The sequence below is a fragment of the Erinaceus europaeus genome (assembly GCF_950295315.1).
Source record: "Erinaceus europaeus chromosome 5 unlocalized genomic scaffold, mEriEur2.1 SUPER_5_unloc_2, whole genome shotgun sequence".
NCBI lineage: Eukaryota > Metazoa > Chordata > Mammalia > Eulipotyphla > Erinaceidae > Erinaceus > Erinaceus europaeus.
In genome coordinates this window covers 171,174-184,547 of record NW_026647113.1, presented here as the reverse complement: position 1 = coordinate 184,547, position 13,374 = coordinate 171,174, and the positions used below count along the sequence as shown (strand labels likewise).

Genomic DNA, 13,374 nt, shown 5'->3' with positions numbered 1-13,374 from the left:
AAAACCAGTGGAGCAGAAAGAAAAGGGGGACCGGCCGCAGGAGCAGGAGCGGTGGGTTCGCGGTGCGGGCCCCGGGCTCGGAGGAGAGAGAAGGGAAGAGAGAGAGAGAGAGAGAAGCGGGCTACCCTGACTCCAGGGGACGCGGGGCGGAGGGGAGGCCTGTACAGCGCGGGAGACGAGGGACAGGAGGAGCGGGACAGGGAGGGAAGGAGGGAAGGAGGGACCCGGGCTCGAGGCCCCGCTCCCCGCCTGCAGGGGGGACGCCCCGGGAGCGGTGGGGCGGGGCCGCAGGTGTCTGTCTCCCTGCCCCCCAACTTCTGGCTCTCCATCCCGCGGGTCCGTAAAGACAACGGGGAGGCCCAGGTTGAAGAGATAAGGGAGGAAGGGAGGCGCCGAGCACCAGCCCGAGCGCATGCGCGTGCCGCCTGCCACGTGACTGCGGCGCAGCCCAGCAAGGGCCTGGCGGGGCCCGGGGCGCATGCGCGCTGGGGCGCTCACGCTTCCGGCGGCTCCCATCTCCCTCCTCCGCCTCTTCCGGTGTGGGCGGGGCCCCACACCCTCTTCCGGTGTGGGCGGGGCCAGGGCGCGCGTGCGCAGTGCGGCGGACATGCAGTGGGCGCGCGGGGTGCTGCGCAAGGGGCCGCGGGGCGCGGGGCCGGGCGGGGGCGGGGGCGGGGGCGGGGGCGGGGGGCGCGCGGCGTCGGGGGCGCGCGGCCGGGACTGGGTGCTCCCCGCCGGCCACGACACGGGCGTCGCCGTGTACAACAGCCTCACGCGCCGGAAGGACCCGCTGATCGTGAGCCGCGCGGACGCCGCCTCCTGGTAGCCCCCCGGGAGTGCGGGTGCCGGGTGGGCCCTGACCCCTGACCCCCGCGGGCCCCTCGCGCACCTGAGTCGCCGTCGACCCGCCCCGCTCACCTGTCCACAGGTACAGCTGCGGACCCACCGTGTACGACCACGCGCACCTGGGTCACGCCTGGTGAGTGTTCGCGCGCACCTGCGCCCAGGTGTGCCAGGGCGGGCGGGGCCCGGAGACCCCGTGTGTCCCCTCCCCCGTGTGTCCCCTCCCCCCGTGTCCCCTCCCCCCGTGTGTCCCCTCCCCCCGTGTCCCCTCCCCCCGTGTCCCCTCCCCCCGTGTCCCCTCCCCCGTGTCCCCTCCCCCGTGTGTCCCCCCCCCGTGTGTCCCCTCCCCGTGTGTCCCCTCCCCCGTGTCCCCTCCCCCGTGTGTCCCCCCTGCGCCGCTGTCTGAGCTCTGTCCTGTGTCCCGTGTCCGTGTCCCGTGTGCAGCTCGTTCGTCAGGTTCGACGTGGTGCGCCGGGTGCTGAGCCGGGTGTTTGGCTGCCACGCGGTCACTGTGATGGGCGTCACCGACGTGGACGACAAGATCATCCGCCGCGCGCGCCAGGTGCAGGGGCCGCCCCACCCCAGGCTGCAGGGGCCTGTGCTGTCTCTGCGTCTGTCTGTGTCTGTCTCTGCGTCTGTCTCTGCGTCTGTCTGTGTCTGTCTCTGCGTCTGTCTCTGCGTCTGTCTGTGTCTCTGTCTCTGCGTCTGTCTCTGCGTCTGTCTCTGCGTCTGTCTCTGCGTCTGTCTCTGCATCTGTCTGTGTCTGTCTCTGCGTCTGTCTCTGCGTCTGTGTCTGTCTCTGCGTCTGTCTCTGTGTCTGTCTCTGCGTCTGTCTCTGCGTCTGTCTCTGCGTCTGTCTCTGCATCTGTCTGTGTCTGTCTCTGCGTCTGTCTCTGCGTCTGTCTCTGCGTCTGTGTCTGTCTCTGCGTCTGTCTCTGTGTCTGTCTCTGCGTCTGTCTCTGCGTCTGTCTGTGTCTCTGTCTCTGCGTCTGTCTCTGCGTTCGTCTCTGTGTCCCTGTCTGCGTCTGTCTCTGCATGTCTCTGCATCTGTCTCTGCGTCTATCTCTGCGTTCATCTCTGCGTCTGTCTCTGCATCTGTCTGTCTCTGTGTCTGTCTCTGCGTTCGTCTCTGTCCCTGTCTCTGCATGTCTCTGCGTCTGTCTCTGCGTTCGTCTCTGTCCCTGTCTGTCTGTGTCTGCATCCCTGTCTCTGGCTTGTGCTCGCCGTGCAGTGTTTCCACCCAAGGCCCCGGGTTCAGGCCCCCTGGCAGCTCCGTGGGGAGTAGCTGTGGGTCTATCCTCTGTCTGTCTGTCCCCCTGCAGGTGGACACGTCACCGGCTTCCTTGGCCAGATACTACGAGGAGGACTTCAAGCAGGACATGGCCGCCCTGAATGTGGGTGGGGGTCGGGCAGGGGCGGGGCGGGGCGGGGCAGGGGTGGGAGGGGCAGGGGCGGGGTGGGGGCAAGACAGGAGGCGGCCAGGACAGGGGGCGGGGCAGGACAGGGCCGGGAGGGACAGGAGGACAGGACAGGGGGCCCCTGCGGCCCCTGTAGCCCCCCTCCCCGCAGGTGCTGCCGCCCACGCTGTACATGCGCGTCACCGACAACGTCCCCCACATCGTGGCCTTCGTCCAGCGGCTGGTCGCCGGGGGACACGCCTACCCGACGCCCAGAGGTGCCTTCCTGGCGGGCGCTGCCTCCGTGGGCCGGGCTCGTCCCGGTCTGGTGCGGACATCTGCTCCCTTGCTTGGGTGCAGACAGGTGGAGAGGACAGACATACAGACCGACACGGCAGCCCTCTTTGCTGCTCGGGAAGCGTCCCCCGCGGGTGGGGGGGGCTCGGACCCGGGTCCTTGCACGTGGCAGCAGGTGTGCCGGTCGGGGTGAGAGGACCAGGGCCTCGGTTCACCTGCCATGCGGCGGACAGAGGCGGCACTGGTGACTTAGACAGACAGACACGGTGTCCGGTGTCACCTCCCTGGCCGCCAGGCTTTGGGGTGCAGGGGGCACAGCACTGGGTCTGCAGAGACGCCCCCGCCTGAGGCTCTGAGGCGCAGGTCCCTGCACCACCACCAGCCGGAGCTGGATACGGCTCTGGGGAAATAATAGTAATTACTATTATTATTATTAGGCTTCTGCAAACAGACTCCCGCCTGAGGCTCTGAGGGACCAGGTTCAGTCCCAGCACCACCACCAGCCAGAGCTCAGCAAGGCCCTGGGCTCAGTCTGTCTGTGTCCCCCTCCCTCGGTCACTTTCACTCCTACCTGTGTGTCTGTCTGTCCTTTTATCATCTAGCTCCCTCATTAAGAAATAGCGGGAGTCGGCGGTAGCGCAGCAGGTTAAACGCAGGGGGCGCAAAGCACAAGGACCGGCATAAGGATCCCGGTTCAAGCCCCCGGCTCCCCACCTGCAGTCACAGGCGGTGAAGCAGGTCTGCAGGTGTCTGTCTTTCTCTCCTCCTGTCTGTCTTCCCTCCTCTCTCCGTTTCTCTCTGTCCTATCCAACAACGATGGCATCAATAGCAACTACAACAATAAAACAAGAGCAACAAAAATAAATATTAAAAAATTTAAAAAGGGGGGTCGGGCGGTAGCGCAGCGGGTTAAGCGCAGGTGGCGCAAAGTGCAAGGACCGGCGTAAGGATCCCGGTTCGAGCCCCCAGCTCCTCACCTGTTGTCCGACAACAATGGCAATGGTGACAGTAGTAACAATGGAATAAGCGGCCTCCAGGAGCAGCGGATTCGTAGTGCAGGCACCGAGCCCCAGTGATAACCCTGGAGGCAGTAATGATAGTAACAATAACAGTAATTAGTATATTACAAAGAGAAGGACTCTGCATTCCCAGGTCAGACCCCCAGCAGCGTGGTCAGCCAGCGCTGGGCAGGGCTCTGGTCTCTCTCGTGAAAACCTTTCATTAAAGAGCAGCGAGAGCGCGGGGCAGAGGGCGGGCAGTGGACAGTCCTGCGCGGACGGCCGGGCTCCAGCCCCAATGCCTGTGTCCCCCATCACAGGTGACGTCTACTTCGACGTGCGGTCCCGGGGGCAGCGTTATGGCAAGCTGGGCTCGGCGGGGCCCGGGGCGGCCGAGGAGCCAGGTGGGTGCCGCCGGGGGGCCGGGCTGGGCCTCCCTGTCCCGGCGTGGGGTCCCAGGGGCCTCCCTGTCCCGGCCGCCCCCACGTCTCGGCCCGTGTCCCCGCAGGAGACTCTGACAAGCGCCACCCCAGCGACTTTGCGCTCTGGAAGGCGGCCCGGCCTCAGGAGCCGTCCTGGGCCTCGCCCTGGGGTCCCGGTCGGCCCGGCTGGCACATTGAATGTTCCACCATCGCCAGGTGGGCAGCTGGGGAGGGGTCCCCAGCCTGGCATCCGTGGGAGGGGTCCCCAGCCTGGCAGCGACTGTGGGGAGGGGTCCCCAGCCTGGCAGCATCCGTGGGAGGGGTCCCCAGCCTGGCAACAGCTGTGGGGAGGGGTCCCCAGCCTGGCCGCGGTTGTGGGGACTCACTGACGCCCCCCCCAGCCTGGTTTTCGGGGCACGGCTGGACATCCACTCGGGGGGCGCCGACCTGGCCTTCCCGCACCACGAGAATGAGATCGCGCAGTGCGAGGCCTTCCACCAGAGTCCCCAGTGGGCCAACTACTTTCTACACGCGGGTGAGTGCTGCCCGCGCCCTTGCCACCCTCACGCCCGGGCCCCCACCCCGTGACCCCCCTGTGCCCCGCAGGACACCTGCACGTCAAGGGCCAGCAGCAGAAGATGTCCAAGTCCCTCAAGAACTCCGTCACCATCAAGGTGCGAGGACCCCCCCCCCGCCCCTCTTGTCCTGGGGGGTCCCACCAGAGGCGCAGGCCCCCGCCAGCAGAGCTGCCCCCCAGGACTTCCTGAAGGCCTCCTCCCCCCAGGACTTCCTGAAGACCTTCTCCCCGGACACCTTCCGGCTCTTCTGTCTGCGGAGCAGCTACCGTGCAGGCGAGGCTCAGGGTCTAGAAGCTTCTGCCCCGCCACCCGCTCCCTGGCCGACCCCCAGACTGAGCCTCGTACACCCGAAGTTTCCGGCCTGCTCCGACAGCCCTGCACCCGGCCCCCCTGCTCCCCGAGCCCCAGTCCCCCTACACCCCAGACCCCTGTCCCCAAGCTCCCCCGCTCCGACCCCCCACTCCCCTGGCCCCCGAGCCCCCTGCTTCCTGACCCCGTGCCCCGCCCCCCACACAGCCGTGGACTACAGCGAGAGCGCCATGCAGGACACGGAGAAACAGCTACTGGCCGTGGGCTCCTTCCTGGGGGACGCCCGCGCCTACGTGAGGGGACAGCTAGCCTGCGGGCCCCTTAATGAGGGGGCGCTGTGGGACAGGTGGGCGCGGGGTAGACGAGCGGGCACCCGGCAGGGTCCATGTGTCTGGGGACGGGGTGCGGCATCCCAGGGAGGGTCCCGAGAGCCCCCGGGGGTGGGTGCTGGACTCGGTCGGGGCTCCTGAGGTCGGGGCTGGGGCAGGGGTGCCTGTGTGGGGACCTCTGCTTTCTGTTGAAGACCACGATTTTTAAGTGCTCTGGGGCAGACAGACACCTGCAGCCCTGCTTCACCACTTATGAAGCTTCCAACAGGGGGCTCGAACCTGGGTCCGTGTGCCTGGGAACAGATGTGCCTCACCCGACCCGTTTTTTGTATGAGTGGCAGTGACAGAGCCGCAAGCAGAGCCTCCCTCTGGCCCCTGCAACAGAAGCCAGGATAGAGCGGCACCAGAGTCTTAGGAATGACCCTCCATGGGCTCCCTGGGTGCTGTGCCTGGTGCTGAGAGAGGAGAGACCCACAGCCCTGCCCACCCTCCATGGGCTCCCTGGGTGCTGTGAGAGGAGAGACCCCCACAGCCCTGCCCACCCTCCATGGGCTCCCTGGGTGCTGTGCAGGGTGCTGAGAGAGACCCCACAGCCCTGCCCACCCTCCATGGGCTCCCTGGGTGCTGTGCCTGGTGCTGAGAGAGGAGAGACCCCACAGCCCTGCCCACCCTCCATGGGGCTCCCTGGGTGCTGTGCAGGGTGCTGAGAGAGGAGAGACCCCACAGCCCTGCCCACCCTGCATGAGTGCTGTGCTGCACATCTTGTGTTGGGCAGGGCTCCTTTGTGGCGAGGCGGGTGCTCTGCCAGCTGAGCTGTCTCCCACTCCAGGGCCTGACTGCGCCGGGGTCCTGGGGGTGTGATGGGTCTTGTCACCCGCAGGCTCAGCCAGGCAGAAGTGGCCGTGCGGGCGGCCCTGGCCGATGACCTGGACACACCGCGGGCGCTGGATGCTGTGCTGGGGCTGGTGCGGCTGGGCAACCGACAGCTGCAGGCTGGCACTGAGGTAGGCCGGGGCCATGGGGCCGGGCAGGAGGCTGGGCACCCCGAGCCCCTCTGGTGACGTCCCCATCCCTAGGCTGCCAACGGCCCCCGCAGCCCGGCCGCGCTGGCCCCGGTGCTGGCCTTCGTGGAGCGCTTCTTTGAGACGGTGGGCATCTCGCTGGCAGAGCGGCAGGTAGGCCCCCACGCTCCGGCCCTGGGGTCAAGGCTCCTCGGCGGTGGCCCTGAGTGACGCGCGGGCGGCAGTGTTCCCCAGGGGACGGCGACGCCACCAGGCTGCACGGCGTGCTGGAGGAGTTGGTGCGCTTCCGGCATCGGGTTCGAGAGCTAGCGCTGGACAAGGGACGGCCCCCCGAGAGACAGCTGCTGCTGGACGCCTGTGACGTGCTGCGCAGGGACCTTGCCGCCCATGGCGTGGGCATCAAGGTGGGCGTCAAGGTGGGGCATCTCCCGCACGGGGCTCAGGACTCGGGCCGTGGTCACCCTCACCGACCCTTACCCACAGGACAGGGCTGGAGCATCCACCTGGGAGCTGTGGCCGGATCGGCGGGCGGGCGGCTGAGGACTCGGGACGTCAGCGTCACACCCGGCACCCTGCCCATCTGTCTGCCCTCCGGCGTCCGCCCAGGTCCTGTTCCCACCCGGGGCAGGTGGCTGTCCCCTCGGTGCTGGGGGTGGGCGGACAGACACACGGACTCCTGTGGAGCTGCCCGTGTGGTTTTAGTAAAGAAAGGACGCCAAGTCCACGAGACCCGGACCACTTCCTTTATTAGCATCGGGCTGGGCACACGTCCCGGGGGATGGGAGGGGCTGAGGCCCAGGGACGCTGTCAGGAGCAGACCTCACTGCGAGGCGGGCGCCAGCTGCCCCCAGCCCCGTCATGTGGGGCCTGGGCGGACGCACAGAGACCAGGGTCACTGGGTCCCTCGGGTCTTCAAGGAGCCGGAAGGCTGGAGTCAGCCTCGCCCCTGCCGGGGGCCACCATGGGGAGCAACCCTGTCACCTTCGGTGAGCCCCGCGGGCTCAGCTCTCAAAGAGCTCGTGGAAGGCCGGGCCCAGCTCAGCGACCATGTCGGAGGCCGTGGTGGCTCGGCCGTGCTTCTGGAAGGCTCGGAGGCTGCAGCGCCGGGTGAGGGCACAGGCGCCCAGCGCGGCCAGGAGTGGGGGGCTGGACCTGCAGGGGAGGAGCGAGCGGGCCGGGACCCGGGGCTCTAGGGTGCCCACCGTGTGAGAGGCCGAGGGCGGGGGCTCCAGGGTGCGGCCAGACACCGAGGCCCCCAGGTAGCGGGGTGCCAGCTCTCCCCCCGCCCCGGTCTGCTTGGCCCCGTGGGAATGCCGCGGCGGGGTGGGGGCCGTACCCGTTGGTCTTCTGCGGCCCGGCGAGCAGGGCCCAGTGCAGCAGGACACCCAGGGAGCCGGCCAGGATGTCCCCTTGGCCCCCACAGCGGCGGAGACTGCCCTCCTGGTCACAGACCAGCACTGCGGAGGGGGGCTACTGGCACCCGGGCTCACCCAGCACCAGCACCCCGCCCGAACCCCAGAGCCTGGGAGGCCCAGCACCGCTCCCCCTGCTCACCCTGCCGCCCGTCAGACACCAGGTCCCGCTCCCCCTTGCGCAGCACGGTCACGCCGCCCAGGGCCTCGCTGAGCCCGCGCACCGCCTCCCCGTCTTCCCCGCCGTCGTCCCGCACCTGCAAAGGGACGGGTGACCGGGGCGGGCTGGTGGGCGGCGGCTACGGGAAGCCTCCCTCCGCCTCCCCTGCTCCTGGTAGGGGTGCGGTCCTGCTCGCTCACCACGGCCTCCCGCAGCCGCCTGAACTCCACGTGGTTGGGGGTGAGCACGGCCTTGGCATAGCCGCGGACCAGATCCGGCTGCCGGGCCACCAGCCACAGCCCGTCCTGCGGAGGGAGGGGAGCGGCGCTCAGAGGAGGAGGGGCACCCTGGGGCGGGGTGCTGGGGCAGGGGGCTCACCGCGTCAATGACCACAGGCAGGTCCCTGGCCCTGGCCGCCTCCAGGATGCCCTGCGGGTGGGAACAGGCCCCTGAGCGTCCTTCTCAGACGCGTGTCCCCCCCCCCCCCCCTGCACAGAAGCTAGACGACCCAGTCCCCAACCAGACCGCTGGGCAGCGGGGCCCGAGGTCACCCGCGCCCTTAGCCACAGGCCTGGCGGCCCCGGGGTTCACCTTGACGCTGGCCAGCAGCTGCTCGTCCCTCCCGAGGCCGGGGCCCACCACCAGGACGTGCAGGCGGGGCAGCCACTTCTCCACCTCGCCCACCGCGCCCGGGCTGTCGCTGCGGGTGACAGGGATCCAGAGATACCAGGGCCCAGACACAGGGACACAGGCGCCCCAACCCACACTCACACACGGGGCGACCCCGCCCACACACACAGGGTGTCCCGCCCACACACACTCACACGGGGTGTCCCTGCCCACACACACACACACACACACGGGTGTCCCTGCCCACACACACACACACACACACACACACACACACACACACACACACACACACGGGTGTCCCTGCCCACACACACACACACACACACACACACACACACACACACACACACACAGGGTGTCCCCGCCCGCACTCACACACATGGGTGTCCCGCCCGCACTCACACACGGGTGTCCCCGTCCGCACTCACACACACACACACACACACACACACACACACACACACACACGGGGTGTCCCGCCCACACCCACACACTCACACACGGGTGTCCCGCCCACACCCACACACTCACACACGGGTGTCCCGCCCGCACTCACAGCACCAGGTGTCCCCGCCCGCACTCACACACGGGTGTCCTGCCCGCACTCACACACGGGTGTCCCCGCCCGCACTCACACACGGGTGTCCCCGCCCGCACTCACACACACGGGTGTCCCCGCCCGCACTCACACACGGGTGTCCCGCCCGCACTCACAGCACACACACACGGGTGTCCCCGCCCGCACTCACAGCACACACACACGGGTGTCCCCGCCCGCACTCACACACGGGTGTCCCGCCCGCACTCACAGCACACACACACGGGTGTCCCCGCCCGCACTCACACACGGGTGTCCCGCCCGCACTCACAGCACACACACACGGGTGTCCCCGCCCGCACTCACACACGGGTGTCCCGCCCGCACTCACAGCACACACACACGGGTGTCCCCGCCCGCACTCACACACGGGTGTCCCGCCCGCACTCACAGCACACACACACGGGTGTCCCCGCCCGCACTCACACACGGGTGTCCCGCCCGCACTCACAGCACACACACACGGGTGTCCCCGCCCGCACTCACACACGGGTGTCCCCGCCCGCACTCACACACGGGTGTCCCGCCCGCACTCACAGCACTCACACACGGGTGTCCCCGCCCGCACTCACACACGGGTGTCCCGCCCGCACTCACACATGGGTGTCCCGCCCGCACTCACAGCACACACACACGGGTGTCCCCGCCCGCACTCACACACGGGTGTCCCCGCCCGCACTCACACACGGGTGTCCCGCCCGCACTCACAGCACTCACACACGGGTGTCCCCGCCCGCACTCACACACGGGTGTCCCGCCCGCACTCACAGCACTCACACACGGGTGTCCCCGCCCGCACTCACACACGGGTGTCCCGCCCGCACTCACACATGGGTGTCCCGCCCGCACTCACAGCACACACACACGGGTGTCCCCGCCCGCACTCACACACGGGTGTCCCCGCCCGCACTCACAGCACACACACACGGGTGTCCCCGCCCGCACTCACACACGGGTGTCCCGCCCGCACTCACACACGGGTGTCCCGCCCGCACTCACAGCACACACACACGGGTGTCCCCGCCCGCACTCACACACGGGTGTCCCGCCCGCACTCACAGCACACACACACGGGTGTCCCCGCCCGCACTCACACACGGGTGTCCCGCCCGCACTCACACATGGGTGTCCCGCCCGCACTCACAGCACACACACACGGGTGTCCCCGCCCGCACTCACACACGGGTGTCCCCGCCCGCACTCACACACGGGTGTCCCGCCCGCACTCACAGCACTCACACACGGGTGTCCCCGCCCGCACTCACACACGGGTGTCCCGCCCGCACTCACACATGGGTGTCCCGCCCGCACTCACAGCACACACACACACGGGTGTCCCCGCCCGCACTCACACACGGGTGTCCCCGCCCGCACTCACAGCACACACACACGGGTGTCCCCGCCCGCACTCACACACGGGTGTCCCGCCCGCACTCACACACGGGTGTCCCGCCCGCACTCACAGCACACACACACGGGTGTCCCCGCCCGCACTCACACACGGGTGTCCCGCCCGCACTCACAGCACACACACACGGGTGTCCCCGCCCGCACTCACACACGGGTGTCCCGCCCGCACTCACACATGGGTGTCCCGCCCGCACTCACAGCACACACACACGGGTGTCCCCGCCCGCACTCACACACGGGTGTCCCCGCCCGCACTCACACACGGGTGTCCCGCCCGCACTCACAGCACTCACACACGGGTGTCCCCGCCCGCACTCACACACGGGTGTCCCGCCCGCACTCACACATGGGTGTCCCGCCCGCACTCACAGCACACACACACACGGGTGTCCCCGCCCGCACTCACACACGGGTGTCCCCGCCCGCACTCACAGCACACACACACGGGTGTCCCCGCCCGCACTCACACACGGGTGTCCCGCCCGCACTCACACACGGGTGTCCCGCCCGCACTCACAGCACACACACACGGGTGTCCCCGCCCGCACTCACACACGGGTGTCCCCGCCCGCACTCACACACGGGTGTCCCGCCCGCACTCACAGCACACACACACGGGTGTCCCCGCCCGCACTCACACACGGGTGTCCCGCACACACACACACACACACACACACACACACACACACACGGGTGTCCCGCACACACACACACACACACACACACACACACACACACACACACGGGTGTCCCGCCCACACACACACACACACACACACACACACACACACGTGTCCCACACACACACACACACACACACACACACACACGGGTGTCCCGCCCGCACTCACAGCACCGGGTGCACGATCAGCTCGGGGCTGTAGGCCTTGATGGCGGGCGCGGCCTCCCGGGCACAGAACACGTGGGCCAGGTCTGCACCCTGTGGGGCGAGTCAGGGCGCTCGGCGCTGCCCGCCTGGAGGCTCAGGCTGCAAGGGGCTGCGGGGGGACCCCTGCCCGGCACCGCGTCCCCCAACCTTGCACCCCGCCCGGCACCCCCCCACCCCCGCACATCCCACGCTAGCCCCCTCCACCCTGCACCCCTGCCCCGCACCGCCCCCCCCACTCTGCAAAGTCGCGGGCGACATACCGCTTTGAGAGCTGAGATGGCGGCGAAGTACGGGGCACCCGTGTACCTGCAAGGCCGCCGGGTCAGAGGGCCGCTGCCCGGGAGCACGGGTGGGCGGCAGGGAGGGAGCGCAGGGGTGTGGGGTGTGTGCAGGGCGGGCGTGTGCGGGCTGTGCAGGGTGTACCTGTGCGTACTGCACGGGGTGTTTGCGTGTGCGGGCTGTGCAGGGCGGGGGTGTGCGGGCTGTGCAGGGCGGGGGTGTGCGGCTGTGCAGGGTGTACGTGTGTGCGCTGCGCGGGGTGTCTGCGTGTGCGGGCTGCAGGGTGTGCGTGTGCGGCGTGTGCGGGCTGTGCAGGGCGGGCGTGTGCGGGGTGTTTGCGTGTGCGGGCTGTGCAGGGTGGGCGTGTGCGGGCTGTGCAGGGCGGGCGTGTGCGCGCTGCGCGGGCTGTTTGCGTGTGCGGGCTGCAGGGTGTGCGTGTGCGGCGTGTGCGGGCTGCAGGGCGGGCGTGTGCGGCGTGTGCGGGCTGTGCAGGGCGGGGGTGTGCAGGGCGGGCGTGTGCGGGCTGCAGGGTGGGCGTGTGCGGCGTGTGCGGGCTGTGCAGGGCGGGGGTGTGCAGGGCGGGCGTGTGCGGGCTGCAGGGTGGGCGTGTGCGGCGTGTGCGGGCTGTGCAGGGCGGGCGTGTGCGGGCTGTGCAGGGCGGGGGTGTGCAGGGCGGGCGTGTGCGGCGTGTGCGGGCTGTGCAGGGCGGGGGTGTGCAGGGCGGGCGTGTGCGGCGTGTGCGGGCTGCAGGGCGGGCGTGTGCGGCGTGTGCGGGCTGTGCAGGGCGGGCGTGTGCGGCGTGTGCGGGCTGTGCAGGGCGGGGGTGTGCAGGGCGTGCGTGCGCGGGGTGCGCGGGGGCCCCGGCCGCAGGCGCCGGTCGCTCACTCACTCGCGGCAGCCCCCGACCACGGCCACGCGGCCGTCCCGACCCTTGTGGCTGCCGGCGGCCAGGGGGGGGACGAGGCCTCTCGCGAGCCGCAGGGCGCCGTCCATGGTCGCCGTCCGCGCGGAGACGAGCCCGGCGAGGGCTGCGGGGAGCGGGGGCGCGGGGGGCGCTCAGGGCGGCGGCACCGGCCTGTCCCGGCCCGCCCCCGCCCCCGCCCCCGCCCGACCCCCGCACACGCGCCGCGGCCACACAGCGACCCGGGTTCAAGCCCCGCAGCCCCGGCGGCCGCCCCCGCGATGCCGATGCCTCCCTGTCCGGGCACCGGGGCCCCTGGCGGCCGCGACCCGGTTTCTCTCTCTCTCCGCAGCCGCGGACTCGCACCCGGGGCCTCGCACTCGGCCCTCCCCGCGCCCGCCCCGCCCCGCCCCGCCCCGCCCGCCGCGTCCCCGCCCCTCCGCGGCCGCGCCGCCCCCGCCCGGCGCCCAGCCCGGTACCTGCGTCCAGCGGCGGCCCCCACAGCGCCAGCGCGGCCGCCAGCAGCGCCACCAGGGCCGCCGCGCCCAGGACGCCGCCGCGCTTACCTGGCAGGCGGGCGCAGCGGGACACACGGACGGCCGCGGCCATGCGCGCACTTCCGGGATCCCGGCGGGCCCCCGCGCGCGCCGCCGGCGGAAACGCCCCTGCACGCTTCCGGGATCCGGGCGGCGCGCGTGCCGATGACGTCAGAGTCCCGCCCCCCCCCCACCCTCCCACCGCGTTGACCAATAGCTTCACGGGGCCTTGTGATGGACGGGCGCGTCGCCCAATAGGGCCCGGAACTCGGAAGGGGCGGGCACTTGGCAGCCGGTGACGCAATCGAGGCGCGCCTCTCCCTCCTCGCCCCGGGGAGCGTCGGCGGATGGCCGCATCTCG

At 70.0% G+C, this 13,374-nt stretch overlaps 2 protein-coding genes across 3 annotated transcripts; one reads left to right on the top strand and one right to left on the bottom strand.

Moving 5' to 3' along the window:
* The first annotated feature begins 574 nt into the window (after nt 1-574).
* CARS2 (cysteinyl-tRNA synthetase 2, mitochondrial) lies at nt 575-6,924 on the top strand. The gene is made up of 15 exons (XM_060183774.1): nt 575-822; nt 929-979; nt 1,288-1,405; nt 2,166-2,237; nt 2,413-2,518; nt 3,856-3,939; nt 4,044-4,173; nt 4,359-4,492; nt 4,564-4,631; nt 4,742-4,808; nt 5,052-5,190; nt 6,054-6,177; nt 6,250-6,348; nt 6,420-6,599; nt 6,679-6,924. Exons 1-15 carry the CDS (start codon nt 608-610, stop codon nt 6,733-6,735), a joined length of 1,644 nt encoding a protein of 547 aa, XP_060039757.1. The 5' UTR covers nt 575-607; the 3' UTR covers nt 6,736-6,924.
* Nucleotides 6,925-6,945: 21 nt separating this feature from the next.
* Nucleotides 6,946-13,099, bottom strand: NAXD (NAD(P)HX dehydratase). Of its 2 annotated transcripts, none has more exons than XM_060183775.1 (10): nt 12,957-13,099; nt 12,466-12,604; nt 11,558-11,603; nt 11,260-11,348; nt 8,359-8,467; nt 8,146-8,196; nt 7,968-8,072; nt 7,750-7,864; nt 7,532-7,664; nt 6,946-7,347 (listed from the first exon to the last, which is right to left on the bottom strand). In XM_060183775.1, exons 1-10 carry the CDS (start codon nt 13,084-13,086, stop codon nt 7,197-7,199), a joined length of 1,068 nt encoding a protein of 355 aa, XP_060039758.1. In that variant the 5' UTR covers nt 13,087-13,099; the 3' UTR covers nt 6,946-7,196. The 2 variants fall into 2 exon arrangements, with proteins under 2 accessions (XP_060039758.1, XP_060039759.1); XM_060183776.1 differs by having other exon boundaries at nt 6,950-7,347; nt 7,532-7,652.
* Nucleotides 13,100-13,374: the final 275 nt, after the last annotated feature.